The 15,290-nt window shown below is 46.0% G+C and overlaps 1 protein-coding gene across 32 annotated transcripts in view; it reads right to left on the bottom strand.

Annotated features, from left to right (window-relative positions):
- CALD1 (caldesmon 1) overlaps positions 1-15,290 on the bottom strand; it is a 210,657-nt gene that overhangs the window by 9,379 nt on the left and 185,988 nt on the right. For all 32 annotated transcript variants that reach the window (XR_013536792.1, XM_020811389.3, XM_020811393.3 and 29 more), the window contains 4 exons: positions 14,429-14,684; positions 13,445-13,585; positions 383-426; positions 209-287 (listed from right to left, as the gene is read on the bottom strand). Coding sequence is in view for 31 of the 32 variants with exons in the window: in XM_020811389.3 (XP_020667048.3) it covers positions 209-287; positions 383-426; positions 13,445-13,585; positions 14,429-14,684 (520 nt within the window). In the remaining variant the exon portion in view is untranslated. The remainder of the gene's footprint in view (positions 1-208; positions 288-382; positions 427-13,444; positions 13,586-14,428; positions 14,685-15,290) is intronic.

The raw sequence follows: 15,290 nt of genomic DNA, 5'->3' as shown, positions 1-15,290 counted from the left end.
AAACTTGATTTGTCTTTGGGTTTCATATTCTTGGTTTATCAGTTCCAAATGAACCGTAATTTGTAGGCAAGGCTGAATTCAGATATTAAAACAAATCATGGTTCAGGGGTGGTTTTTTGGCTCTGAACCCTCAAACATCTCACGAGCATCTTGCTAGGAGAAGCCACCCAGATGAATGTGGGAAATTCAGGAGCAGTGATGAACTCACCTCGATTGCACTGGTGTATTGCTCCAACCTGCTATCTATCTTGGAGACAACTGGAGTCGTGTGAGTGGGTTTCATACCACTGTGTAAAAAAATGGAACAACAGGGACTTGTGAGTTCCTACCCATGGATACTGAATGCATAAAATACTCCTGTTCTATAGCAATGGAGATTTACCTCTTCTGGGCAGATTTATTCAAGAACTCTGCACGTTCTTCTATCTGGAAGAGAAAAAACGGGGAAGTGAAGTAAGAAAACAACAGGTCTTCTTTAAAAGCAGCAACGCAACTTGACAAAAAGAAGTTTGATGGTTCACTACCTAAAGCACAGGCAATAAAAAACGCAGTAATATAACACACAGCAAATAGTAACACACATAAAGCCAAAAAGAGAGAGAAGATCAGTTTGCTAGGAAGTTCACCTACAGACACTGGAATTCTGTAATCAGAATTTTTAGCAAATGATTGGAAAATGACTGAGCTGGCATGGAAAAATGTATTCTTAAAAGTTGATATGGGAGCCAAAATAGAATGACTGGAAAAGTGACCCAGTGTCTGGAACAAGATGTGAAATGGTTGCCATTGAAGACAATGACCCAATGTCTCTTCTTCTCTCACTTTTGTTGTTGTTGTTTAGTTGTTAAGTCGTGTCCAACTCTTCGTGACCCCATCCATGGACCAGAGCATGCCAGGCCCTCCTGTCTTCCACTGCCTCCCGGAGTTGGGTCAAATTCATGTTGGTCACTTGGATGACACTGTCCAACCATCTCATCCTCTGTCGTCCCCTTCTCCTCTTGCCTTCACACTTTCCCAACATCAAGGTCTTTTCCAGGGAGTCTTCTCTTCTCATGAGATGGCCAAAGTATTGGAGCCTTAGTTTCAGGATCTGTCCTTCCAGTGAGCACTCAGGGTTGATTTCCTTCAGAACTGATAGGTTTGATCTCCTTGCAGTCCAGGGGACTGGGGGTTCTTTCACTTTAGTAACAGTCAAAAATACTAAAACGAACCATATACAGTGACTACGCTCGTTTGTTTTGGCCGCCCACCATTCCACCTCCTTGGCATTAGTCTGTGATGGCAGGAGATGCAAAATGGAGGGAGAAGAGGAAAATGAGCCTGGGAAGGAATCACACATCTTCAGTAATACTGAGGTTCAAGTCCAGAACTTGGGAAAAGTTGCATTTTGGAGTTCAGCCTTCAGAATGCCCAAACCACGCAAGTTGGAAAGTCAAAGCAGCCAAATTACCCCCAAATAAATCTTCCAATCTCTGTTCAGGTCAAACAGATGGGGAGGGATTTTAGACAGAAGCCTAAGATCATTGATATACCCTGATTTAAACAATTCCTGAAAAATATCTCAAACTTTACTATGGATTTCAGAACCAAGTATGTGTCGCACATATGCACACATTAAAAGTAAACGTGTGACAGAAAATTGCTGTCTAAAACGTCATTTGTTTCTTGCTATTATTTTTATACCGCTCTACGCTTATATACTCAAGGAGGTTTACAAAAAAGAGTAACTAAAATGTTAATTTAAAAATTAAATTAAGTTGTATGTAGCCACTGCCCTCCCCCAAATTAAAAGGAATAAAAGTCCAGGTCTTTACCTGCTGCCAAATAAATAAATAAGCAAATAAAGCTAGGAATCAGATTCAAAGCTGATAGAAAGCTGGAGTAGATTTTGTCACACACTGCCATGACGAAGATCAGGTGGGAGAGCCTTGAGCACGAGAACATTGTACTACTTAAAGCCAGAGCTTGGAAATACCATATCTTGTAATGATGTAATTATGGAACCCCCCAACCAGCATGCTGAGAATTGTCATCTGAAAGAGTAACATTTCAAGCAAATTTGCCAAGATGCTGGTTGGTGAGCCACTCTATCTGCCTTGACTTCTTGTTTAAATACACTTTGTTTAATTGTTTGGTTGTTTTATTTATAGGCTACCTTTCTCCCAATAAGGGGAGCCAACCAAGGCTTTAGTTTCAGAATGGGTGTTCTATTATGATACATCAACCTGGAAAGCTACCATAAGAGCTACAGGAACCTGAATAAGAAAAAAAGAACAGGATTCATGTACCTTTAACAGCTGTATGAGGGCAGGAAATTTCAGCAGGCTTCCTCAGCATTAAAAGCTGCACCTGCCGACATTTCCTCTCAGAAGCAACTATATTAAAATTGCAGGAATGATGTTGGCTTTTTCATCTGGTCGACTTCATTAGAGGAATAACTGAGTCACCTATCTTGACTATAAGAACTGCGCCATCTCTAATCCTGACCCAACCTGAGCTGAGGGAAGATTTGATAACACCTGCAAATGTGTAAACTTGGTGACTTCTTAGGCTCCAAAATGGTTTCTTTCCAGGAATGGAATTCTGCAACATTGGTTGCCCTGTGCTCAGGATAAGAGATGTAGGGTGGGTGCCAAATGAAAAATAGGAGAGGTTTCCTATACCTTTTAATAGTTGCCCAGAAAAGGAAATTTCAGCAGGTGTAGCTTTTAATGCAAAGTACACCTGCTGGAATTTCCTGCTCCACACAACTATTAAGGGCACAGAAATCCAGTCTTCTTTTTCACCTGGTCACCCTAAATGGATGCCCTTTGAAGCAGCTATTCTTTGCAGGCATTCTATTCACTACATCATATTGCCCTTTTACAGAATTAAGGCACCTGGTTTGTTTCACAAACTGGAATATTGCACAACTGTCAAAAGTCTGATTGAAAAACTGGGTAGATTGCCATAGAAGGCAGCAACAGTTATGTTTGCATTTCTTCTCATGACCACTAGATGGCAGTACAACACTGCTACTAGGGTAGGAATCTGTGAGGATTTCATTATTAATCGTATTTTGCCAGAATTCACCCAAATCAGCAAAATCTGAATGTGAGAGACCATTAAACTGAGAGACTTGCCCACTTTTTAAAGTATCTCTCCATCAGAAAAGATGGCCAAGGATTTTTAAAATTAATTAATTGATTGACTGATTAATTAATTAATTAATTAATTAATTAATTAATTAATTCGCAGCTGCAAAGGCAATTTGTACTGATTGGATCTGCACCTCCCAATTTAATAAGCCTGGGAAGCAGGAAAGTTTTACGGATCAGATCATACTTTTGCACTATTAAAGGGCAGGCCGGGTAGGTGGGGCTCGTCAGCCATGGAAGGCAGCCCATCTAGGAGAAGGAAAACTCCAATTTCAAACCTCCACTGCCTTGTGGCTATATCCACTCATGGAAAAGGCTTCAGGACTTAACCTCGTGGCAAAATCCGGAGCTGGAGTCCCGAAGGCAGCATGTGTCGTTCTGCCAACTCCTGCGACATTGCTGGAACCAGTTGTATTGGCTCTTGCCTTTCCATTGGACCATTTCAGCAATGTGGAGAGGGGGGATTTGCTGCTTGGGTAACAGCCTATCCTCCATATTACCTTACCTGGGCTTCATGCTCTGGAGAGGACACTCCTTGATTCAGAGCATGTTACCATAGTCTCTTGAGACTGAAGGATGCCTATGTATGGGATTTTTTGAATTATGCACTCCCTATTATGTTGAGGCACTTCTCAAAACTGTATCAAACCTTATTTTTAAGAATTACATTTCAAAATGCACATTTAGATACTAATTTTGTGTAGATTTTTTTTAAATCGCCTTTTGGTACAAAAAGGAGTTGAAGTAAGATTTGTCAATGAAGGGGTTGACTGGAATGTAGTCTAATGTATCCCATCATTCCTTCACTCAAAAAGAAAAGCAGGGAGCCTGTGTGTTTCCAGTCTCGATTTCCCCCAAGGCTCTTGCCAGATAAGAGATGATAACAGGAGTTGTAATCCAGTGTCAGAGGGGGTCCACGTGACCATTCTTGTCTTTAAGAAATCTTGAAAGTGCCAGCCATGGAAAAACTGCATGGGCTCTCCCTGGCCCACAGACCCTTGGAGGCTTCTAGCTTTCAGACTGTCTCCCTTTTCTCCCCAGTTTTCCAAGCTCAGGGATGTTTACACTCTTCCCACTGCATCTTTCAAGGCTGCGTCCCTGTGGCCTTCTTCAAGGGTGGTTCTCCTCTACAGTGGGGTCTCGACTTACGAACTGCTCTCATAGGAATATATTGACTCGACTTACGAACTTAGATTCGAGTTACGAACTCTTTTTTCTCTTTTTTTAAAAAGCTAAGGAAAAAAGAAAAAAATATCCCTCTCTAGTGGCAGAAGGTGGAATAGCAGCTTCCCATTAGTTTCTATGGACGAAAAGAGCAGATACGGATTAAATGGTTTTCAATGCATTCCTATGGGAAATGCAGATTCGACTTAAGAACTTTTTGACCTGAGAACTGCCTTCCAATACGGATTAAGTTCGTAAGTCGAGACCCCACTGTATTAACTTGTGGCAGCTCTTTCTGATCTGATTCCGCAGCAGCAGGAAGAAGCAAAGCTTCCTTTTCAAAGTACAGCTCCCAGATTTTGACATGTTGGGTGGGGGGGATTCTAAATCTGACAAAAAGCAAAGAGGCGCGCCATCCCAAACCTGAGCGACACGCAGAAGCAACAACTTGCACTGATATGGAAGGTCTGCAAAGCTCTCTTCGCCACAACAGGTCATCCGGTAGCAGCTCATGGTTGGGAAGCAAAAGAGGAGGGCTGCCACAGAAACGCCAATCAAATGAAACCAGGCTTGGGAGCCTCTCCGCCCTTTATGCGAGAAAAGACAGCGGCATCACAAGGGCGTTTTTCCAGAACAAGCATGATAAGGATGAGCCCAGTACTGTGAGTACAAAGGGATCGTGGTTCAGTGGTCAGAGCTCATGCTTTGCATGCAGGAAGCCACAGGTACTATCCCTGGCAAATCCAGGTAAAGGGCCAGGTAGCAGGTAGAGGGGGGGGGAGCTGCTATTCAAAGTAGAAAAGGCTGGCCAACAACACTCATCCCAGTTCTGGACATAGCACTTTTAAGAGGAAGCCAACAAACCAGAGAAGGTTCAGAGGAGGGCAACCAGGCAGATCAAGGGACTGGAAACCAAGCCAGATGAGGAAAGACTGAAAGAACTAGGCAGGTTTAGTCTTGACAAAAGAAGACTGAGGGGAGATATGATGGCACTTTTCAAATACCTGAAAGGTAGTCCTACAGAGGAGGGGAAGGATCTGTTTTCGATCATCCCAGAGTGCAGGACATGTAACAATCGGCTCAAGCTACAGGAAGCTACATTAGGTTGAATATCAGGAAAAAACTTCTTAAATGTTAGAGCACTACAACAATGGAACCAATTATTTGGGGAGGCGATGGGCGCTCCAGTGCCGAAGGCATTCAAGAGAAAATTGGACAACCATCTGTTAAATCTGCTTTGATTTGGATCCCTACATTGACCACAGGGTTGGACTCTATGGCCTTATGGCCCCTTCCAATTATTTTTTGATTGTTCTATGATTCCTATCTCAACAACTATTAAATGCTTTGGACTGCTGCACCCATCAGCTGCAAGCAATGTGCCCAGTGGATGGGGAAATGAGAAATGTAGCCGAAAAGATCTGGAACTGGCTTTGTGTTGGGGGGAAGCATGGTTAGGGAGACATAGAGATGGACCTCTCGATGAGGCAGCCAGGAACAGCTAAGCTTTCACAGAACAGCTATGCCAGCTGAGGGATTCTAGGAGTTGAAGTCCAATATAGAAACTTTTCCAAACTCTTGCTATATTCCATTGTAAGGCAGAGAGAGAGAGTAACAACCATAAGAGCAAGCCATGAACCTGCCTGAATAGGAAGATCCTTCTCCAGTGCAGAAGAGGAAAAGTGTGGTAATCCGAAAGAAAAGCCATTTCAAAGCTTGGAAAGGTTACCGTTTTAAAGCCGCTGTTTCCAGAATCTCCAAGCCAATCTAGTCTATGGGAGTTGTAGTCCAACTCAGTAAAACTCCCAAGGGCTACGGGGCATGCTAATGTCAGAGTGGCCTTTCTCTAGAGCCTTGCCTTTTTGTATCAAGCAAGGACCAGGGACTTCTGCCTGCTGATTTGTGTTGTTTTCTTTTTTACATCTGACCAGCATCCTTTTCTGTTGCTGGTATCTTGGTCCCTTAGGCCAACTGCTTTACATTTCTTTGTGTAGTATTTACTGTGATTTTTAGTTTAAATCTGTTAGTTGAAGAGCGGGATGGAAACAAATCCAAATAAATAAATACATTCCCCCCCCCGCCCACTTTGCTGCTCTTCCTTTCTGTGATAGGCAGGCTTGCCTGGAAAAATCAACAGAAAGAAAAAGCTTTCGAAGGCGTTGATCAAACCCAGCACAAAATGACGCACAGAATTTGGAAACAGACATCACCACACAAAGCAAGCAACAACATGCTCATGACTAGAAACATTAGGGCACATACGGTAAACAGAATTACAAAATAGATCTGTAAAACAAGATGAAAAGTGGGTGGTGGTTAAAAGCCAACAGCAAATACTTCCACCCTGTGCCTAAACTAGGATGTACAAAGTAGTCAACTGATGGTCTTGCATCAGTTCTTACTCTGGATCTTACTTTGATGGCAAAAAGCAAGCACCTCATTCTGGGACTCGCAAAAGAACAGAGAAATATCTATCTTTGGAACCTATTAAGTGCTGAAGGATCCCAAACCAAAGTAAAATTAAACTCCGTTTTGCACTTAGCAATTTCTAAGGAAGCTGAAAGTCAATGGTAGATGTAGACCTGGCTGAGAAGCAGGAGAAATATTAAGAAGCAGGGTCAGAATTTTAGTCCACTTTGCATGGAAATCAATACAGGATTTATGACAAATCTGGGTTTTTTTTAAAATTAGGATTCCTGGCCTGCCGTTGTCTTTCAAAAGCCTTTAAGAACTTTCAGGGATGGATTTACGTTGCATTCCATCAAGGCGGCAGTCAACCTGTGTAGGGTGGAGATAAGAATACAGTGGTGCCTCGCATTACGATGTTAATTCGTTCCAGACAAATCGCTGCAGAACGAAAACGTCGTAATGCAAAAATAAAAAGCCAATTGAAACGCATTAAAACCTGTTTAATGAGTTCCAATGGGCTGGAAACTCACCGTCCAGCGAAGATCCTCCATACGGCAGCCATTTTTGCTGCCTGTGCAGCGAGGAATCCATCCCAGAAAACAGCGGGAAGCCATTTTATTTACCTGGTGGCCATTTTGAAACTGCTGATCAGCTGGAGGAAAATCGTCATTTTGCAAAGAATCGGATCCCGAAGCAGGGAACCGATCATCGCAAAGCGAAAAAACCCCATTCAGACCATCGTTTTGCGATCACAAAAAGATCATCGTAATGCAGTTTCGTTGTAATGCGGGGCAATCATAAAGCGAGGCACCACTGTAATTACTTTTTTGCTCCATAACTCCCAAAATCACACCGTAAGGCTTGGGAAGCTGTGGCACAAAAAAGGTAACTTTTCCCCTCCTCTGCTGAGGAATCATATGAAGGTCCCCCTGCGCCATTTGCTACTCCTTGTCCATCTCATTCAAAGACTAAGAACCCATGGGACCTCTAGACATTGCCACATTGATTCTTTCGTCACCCCTGCCAAGAGGAATCCAGTGGAACCCATAGTCCAGCAATGTCAGAAGGGCACAGGTTCTCCACCCCTTGATCCAGCCTTCTGGGTGGTGGCCGATCAGCTTCAGGCGTTCCTGGATGAAACAGATGCCCTGGATCCATTCCAGTCGGGCTTCAGGCCGCGCCACGGAACAAAAACGGCATTGGTCGCCCTGTGTGATGACCTATTGAGGGAGGCCGACAGGGGCAAAATGTCTCTGCTGGTCCTCCTCGATATCTCAGCGGCCTTTGATACCATTGACCACGGTATCCTCCTGGGGAGGCTCTCCGAGCTGGGAATAGGTGGCCAGGCTTTCGCCTGGCTCCGTTCCTTCTTGGAGGACCGCCCCCAGAGAGTACAGCTTGGGGAGAATGTCTCGGCCCCGTGGAGCCTCAATTGTGGGGTCCCACAGGGGTCGATCATCTCCCCAATGCTGTTTAACATCTATATGAGGCCGCTGGGGCGGGTCATCAGGGGGTGTGGAGCGATGTGCCATCAATATGCGGATGACACGCAGCTCTACATCTCCTTTTTTCCAACTGCAGGAGATGCCATTCTGTCCCTTCAGCGTTGCCTGGGGACCGTATTGGAATGGATGCAGGAGAACGGGCTGAGGCTGAACCCGGAGAAGACGGAGGTACTAAGGGTGGGCGCTCCCACAGTTGGGGACTTGGGAAACTCCCTCACTTTTGGGGGTGTGACTCTGCCCGCCAGGGATGGGGTCCGCAGCTTGGGGATCCATCTGGACCCGGCGCTCACTATGGAATCTCAGGTGGCGTCTGTGGTCCGTTCCGCTTTTTTCCATCTTAGGCGGATAGCCCAGCTGCGACCCTACCTTGATGTGGGGGCGCTTACTACCTTGGTGCATGCGCTCGTAATCTCAAGATTAGACCACTGTAATGCGCTCTACGTGGGGCTACCTTTGAGGTTGCTGCGGAAACTACAGGTGGTACAGAATGCTGCGGCCAGATTACTTAGTGGAGTGAGAAGATTCCAACATATCTCGCCCACTCTGGCCACACTGCATTGGCTGCCCATCCGATTCCGCATCGACTTCAAAGTGTTGATGCTTACCTATAAAGCCCTAAACGGTTTAGGACCTCGATACTTGGTGGAACGCCTTCTCCCACCAAGATCTACCCGTGTCACTCGTGCGAGCCAGGAGGTGAGGCTGAGGAGCCTAACGCCGAGAGAGGCCCGGAAGGAGAAGACCAGAAATCGGGCCTTCTCGGCGGTGGCTCCTCGTCTCTGGAACAACTTACCTCCTGAGATTCGCGCGGCTCCCTCGCTGGACATTTTTAAGAAACAACTAAAAACATTGATGTATAGGCAGGCTTTCCCAACAGAAAACTCCTGATGATTTTTCCTTTCTTATATCTTTCTTTGATTTCTATCTTAGTCTAGGTGCAATGTTTTAAAATTATATTGTTTCTTTTATTGTAAGCCACCTAGAGTGGGCTAATATGTCCAGATAGGCGGGATAGAAATAAAATAAATAAATAAATAAAATAAAATTCTGTTCTTTGACTGGCTCCAAGCCTTCCAGAATTCAAGCAGAAAGAGCTAAAGATTCTGGGAGGTCACAGCCTGAACTGAACCTGTGGACAAAGAGAATGCTCTTCTGCATCAGAGCCTGGGAATGTTGGACTAATTTTTTTTAGATGACAACTCCAGGAATACCTCAGGCCCATGATCATACTGGCTAGGATAATCTGGGAGTTGTAGTTTTTTTTTTTTTTTAAAGTATTTCCAAGCTGTAGTCCATGCTGCCAAAACCCATTTCTGGCATGTGTGAGGTATTAACCAGCTTAGTCAAAGCAGCTCATGGTGCCAATTTCTGCCTTTTCCAAAACTCACTTTTCTCTATACAGTCGCATTGGGGGGGGGGAGAGTTTGGAACTATGTATTTACATGCAACCACCCCGTCATAGGGAAGGCTGCCATTGTATTTATTCTGCTGGAATGACTCCTGCTTCATTCATGACACATTCGGGAGGCAAAGGCTCATTAGTTGTAGTCGTTTTCTTCCCCTGCTGGCAAAAATAGCAACATCAAACCGCATACCATCTTATTCAACGCACAGCTATTAAAGAGGAAGGAGCCAAAACGCACAAAGATCTGTCAACCCTATTCACGGAGGGACGGGTAGCCCCAACGAGCAACAGAAGAGGTCACCGTTATGGGCTTGGCTGTCCGTGCAGAGATGACCAGGACATTACATACAAAACAAAACAGAGGCACAGTGCCAGAGGCAGCTGAGTGGCAGGGTTGTTTCTAAACAGAGACATTTAAAGCTCTCAGTGGCAATCTGTCAATAAGGTCTAGTGCCATCTCAAAGACGGGCAAGTTTTATTTGTCATAAGCTGTCATGGACAATGGCCCACATGATCCGATGCACAATGCATGCACATCCATGCTGAGGCTGCCTTGACTGGGGCGGCTCAGGACTTCATGGCCACCATGACAACCATGGGGCTGTCTCAATGTGTCATCGGCCCAACACATGAGAAGGGCCACACCTTGGACCTGGTTTTCACAACGGGACTGGAAGGTGGTGGTTTGGATGTGGAGGGGCTGGTCGTGACCCCATTGTCATGGTCAGACCACTTCCTGGTCAAGTTCAGTCTATTACCTTCTTCTTCCCTCTGCAAGGGTGGGGGATCTATTAAGATGATCCGCCCCCGGAGACTAATGGATCCGGATGGTTTCCTGAATGCTCTGGGGGAGTATCCGTCTGATATGGTTGGCGCTCCTGTCGAAGCTCAGGTCACCCTATGGAATAGGGAGATGACCCGGGCGGTTGACACGATTGCTCCTAAGCGCCCTCTCCCTGCTCGCCGAGCCCAGACAGCTCCCTGGTATACTTCTGAACTGCGGGCGATGAAGCGAGAGGGGAGATGGCTAGAGCGCAGGTGGAGGAAGTCCCGCTGGGAATCCGATCGAACACGACTTAGAGCCCATTATCGGGCCTATTTCGTGGCAATGCGGCTGGCGAAACGGCAATATTTCTCCAGCCGCATTGCTTCCTCAGAATGTCGTCCAGCAGAGCTGTTTCGGGTGGTCCGGGATCTTCTTCAACCGGGAAACCCGGTGGAGGTCCCGGACTGCTCATCAGCTCGCTGTGATGAGTTTGCTATTCATTTTGAGGAAAAAATCGCTCAGATTCGCAGTGGGCTGGACTCCACTGTTACTGCAAAATCGGAAGATGTGTCCAGTGTGCCGTGCTTAGGTCAAACTTTAATGGATGAGTTTCAGTTGTTGAGACCCGAGGATGTGGACAGGGTGCTTGGATCTGTCCGTTCTACCACCACGCCGCTCGACCCTTGCCCATCTTGGCTAATTGGAAGATCTGCCAGGGGGGTTCGCACTTGGGTCCAGGAGGCCGTGAACGCCTCTCTGAGAGAGGGAGTGGTCCCTACCGCCTTGAAAGAGGCGGTAATTCGACCACTCCTTAAAAAGCCTAACCTGGACCCAAGGCTGGTGGTCAACTACCGACCAGTGGCGAACCTCCCTTATTTGGGCAAGGTGTTGGAGCGGGTTGTGGCCGGGCAACTCCAGGCGCTGCTGGATGAAAAGGATTTTCTGGATCCATTTCAATCGGGTTTCAGGCCGGGTTTTGGTACAGAGACAGCCTTGGTCGCCCTGTATGATGACCTTTGCCGGGAGAGAGACAGGGGGAGTGTGACCCTGTTGATACTCCTGGACCTCTCAGCGGCTTTCGACACCATCGACCATGGTGTCCTTCTGGATAGGCTGGCTGGGTTAGGAGTTGGGGGCACTGTTTTACGGTGGTTCCGCTCCTTCCTAGCTGACCGTATCCAGAGGGTGGTGCTGGGGGACAGTTGCTCTGCCCCATGGCATTTATGTCATGGGGTTCCTCAGGGCTCGATACTGTCCCCCATGCTGTTCAACATCTACATGAAACCACTGGGAGAGGTCATCAGGAGGTTTGGGCTGAGGAGTCAGCAATATGCTGACGACACTCAGCTCTACCTCTCGTTTTCCACCAATCCAGGTGAGGCGGTTTCTGTGCTGAACTCGTGTCTGGACCTGATAATGGACTGGATGAGGGTTAATAAACTGAAACTCAATCCAGACAAGACGGAAGTGCTGTTAATGGGTGCTTCGCCGGACAGGTTGGAGGGCCACTTCCCTGTCCTGAATGGGGTTACACTCCCCCTAAGGGACAGGGTCCGCAGCCTGGGGGTGCTCCTGGACCCCAGTCTAACTTTGGAAGCTCAGGTGGACTCGGTGGCCAGGGGTGCCTTCCTTCAGCTGCAGAAATTATACCAGCTACGGCCCTACCTGGACGAGTGGAGTCTCATGACAGTTACACATGCACTGGTAACATCTCGTATTGATTATTGCAATGCGCTCTACGTGGGGCTGCCTTTGAAGATGGTCCGGCGACTGCAACTGGTTCAGAATCGAGCTGTGCGGCTGGTGAGTGGTGGGGCCGCCAGAGAGCACATCAAGCCGATTCTGTATAATTTACACTGGTTACCAGTTGCTGTCCGGGCCCAATTCAAAGTGCTTGTTTTGACATATAAAGCCCTAAACGGCTTGGGCCCTGGATACTTGAAGGACCGCCTCCTTCCATATGAGCCTACCCGGCTGTTAAGATCTAGCCAGGGGGCCCTTTTGAAAGAGCCATCCCTCAAGGAGGTAAGAGGGATGGCTTGTAGAGAAAGGGCCTTCTCGGCAGCTGCCCCCAGACTATGGAACGCCCTCCCAACTGAAATTCACCTGGCGCCGACACTGATGATATTTCGGCGCCAGGTCAAAACCTTTCTGTTCCAGAAGGCTTTTAATTGAAATAACATTAACTGTGGGTCTTAATGATGGCAATTTTAATTGTATTTTAATTGTATTTTAATTGTATTTTAATTGTATTTTAATCATTTTATTTTATTGCATTGAATTTTAATTGTTGTAAGCCGGCCAGAGACCTTTGGGTAGAGTGGGCGGCATATAAATTAAATAAATAAAATAAATAAAATAAATAAATTATCAGATACTTTACCAGTGATTTTGGCGTTAACTTTCTAACAGACTGATTGAAATGGCAAAACAGGCATCATCAAACACCTTCACATGCTTGATACAGGGCACGTGTTACCAGTTGCCTGCAAAGGGACACTACATGGAAATAACAAGGATGGGCTCATTAAATTCTCTCTTGAATTCTCATAAACAGGCTAGCTTTTGATCCATGCAGGACTCGTCATTAGGCAAGGAATAAGAGCTAGCCAGTGTGAGAGTGTTTAAAAGGTAAAGGTTCCCCTTGACATTTTTAGTCCAGTTGTGTCCGACTCTAGGGGGCAGTGCTCATCCTGTTTTCAAGCCGTAGAGCCAGCGCTTGTCCGAAGACAGTTTCCATTGCCATGTGGCCAGCATGACTAGGGAACACTGTTTTACCTTCCCACCAAGGTGGTACCTATATATCTACTTGCATTTACATGCTTTCGAACTGCTAGGTTGGCGAGGAGCTGGGACAAAGTGATGGGAGCTCACTCCGTCACGTGGATTCGATCTTACGACTGCTGGTCTTCTGAGCCTGCAGCACAGGCTTCTGAGGTTTAGCCCACAGCGCCACCATGTCCCATGAGAGTTTAGTGGCCCCATATCAGCACCACCTGCCCCCTTTCCAAAATTGCACAGAAGGACGACATAGCTTTCTTTTTCTTTTTTAATTTACCTTGAGGGAGGAACCCTTAGGGGTGAAACATTTAAATGGCTTCTTATCTTCAGTTTGGGCTTCCTCTGGCATCTTCTGGCGTTTCTCAGCAGCTTCTGCCCTTCTCCTCTCAATTTCTTCCTTCAACCGCCTCTTCTCTTCCTACCAAAAGCCAGAACATGAAATGATTTGAGCCACTTGTCCTCAACGTTCAGGCTGGAAACAACAAGTAGCAGCAGCTGTATTAATTTTCAGGAAGCCCAATTAAAAAAAAACGAGCCTGCTTCTGAAGAATCTTTTATAAATGCACAAAAAATATACAAGTGTTTGCATTCTCTAGAAGTGTTAAAGAATTAGGGAAAATACATACAAACAGTGGCAGCTAATGCCAATCACAGCTGAAGGGGGAGAAAGCATAAGAACCAATGGTGAGCAAAGCTAAGGGCAGCCACAGATATTCTTACGAACATACGTACACAGGGCCACTCTGCCTCTGATCAAAAGGCAGGCAGGAGTGAGCCGGCAGGAAAGCCTGAGCCTGCAACAGCCAATATATAGTAGTTTCAAGCCACTGTACAATGAAACTTAGCCCTAAGGTGTAGTGGGACTCTGCAAGTCATTGCCAAAATTCACACGGAAGACAATACAGAGATTCCCCTTCCCTGAAAAGCAAAAGCACATCAGCTACAATCCTATTAGTTCAGCTGGTGTCATGCAAGCAGTGAATTGCCACAAGTTAAAAAAAAATCAGCAAAGGCATTGAACGCTCCATGCCAGCTTTGTGCACAACAGCAAATTCTTAGACCGACTTCTTGAACTGCAGAAATGCACAGAAAATGCAACAGGATTTTGGGCATCACTGGTGTTCAAAGCCTCTAAAGCACTCCTGCTTAGGGATTCTGGGACTTGTAGTCCATAAAGTAAAATTTCTAAGCTCTGTCAATAAGCTTGCTATCCTACTTTATGTCCTGGATACACCAAATGGCGGTTTTGGCAATCTGTTACCTCCTCCCGAGCTTTTCTTTCTGCCTCTTCTTTCTTCCTCCTCTGCTCTTCTTCTTCCAGAATCTTCCGGCGCTCCTCCCGTTTCTTCTTCAGCTCCTCCAGTTCCACAGCTGCCTCCTGTTGCTTCTGCTTCATCTTCTCAAATTCTTCGCTTTCATTTTCTCCTCGACGACGGCGCAGCTCCTCTACCCGTTTCCCTGCCTCTACGTGAGACTTGGCTTCTTCAGATTCTGGGGTAGTTTTGAAGCCTGGGCGACTGAGAAAGAAAGATACAGATTTTAGCGAAGATACAACAAAAGAATTTTTTTGTTGGTTTAGCCCATTGCTTCCCAACCTTGGGTCTCTGTATGTTTTTGGACTAAAATTCCCAGAAGTCTTCACCACTAGCTATGCTGGCCAGGATTTCTGGGAGTTGTAGTCCCAAAAACAGCTAAGATCTCAAGGTGGTAAAGCAGAAGGGCCATCCTGAGAACTGAGGTATGGAGGACGCAAAGCAGACTTCCCCAGCCTGGTACCATAATCCTACAGCCTGTGGGGCAAAACAGTCATTAACGTTGGATTCTGAGGCTGGCTGGGTGACCACTCTATCCCACTCTCAAGGAGTTGTTGTGAGGATAAAAGAGGAAGGACAGGAGTCATGAACGCTGACCTGACCTTAGCGGAGGAAATGAGGGAAGATAAATACAGCAAAGTCAAATAAATAAAAAGCAGCCTGACTGGCAGAATCTAGATTTCACCTCACTCTGTGCACAGTGTAGACTGATTCTCACCTTAGCATCAGTAAATCTCATTATGGCATTTTTCCAAACACTTTCTTTTCTTAGGGGTGGCACCTTAATTTTGAAATGCACTTCTTTAAAAA

Source organism: Pogona vitticeps, chromosome 5 (assembly GCF_051106095.1).
Source record: "Pogona vitticeps strain Pit_001003342236 chromosome 5, PviZW2.1, whole genome shotgun sequence".
In the NCBI taxonomy this organism is placed as follows: Eukaryota; Metazoa; Chordata; class Lepidosauria; order Squamata; family Agamidae; genus Pogona; species Pogona vitticeps.
This window is presented reverse-complemented; position numbering and strand designations above follow the sequence as displayed.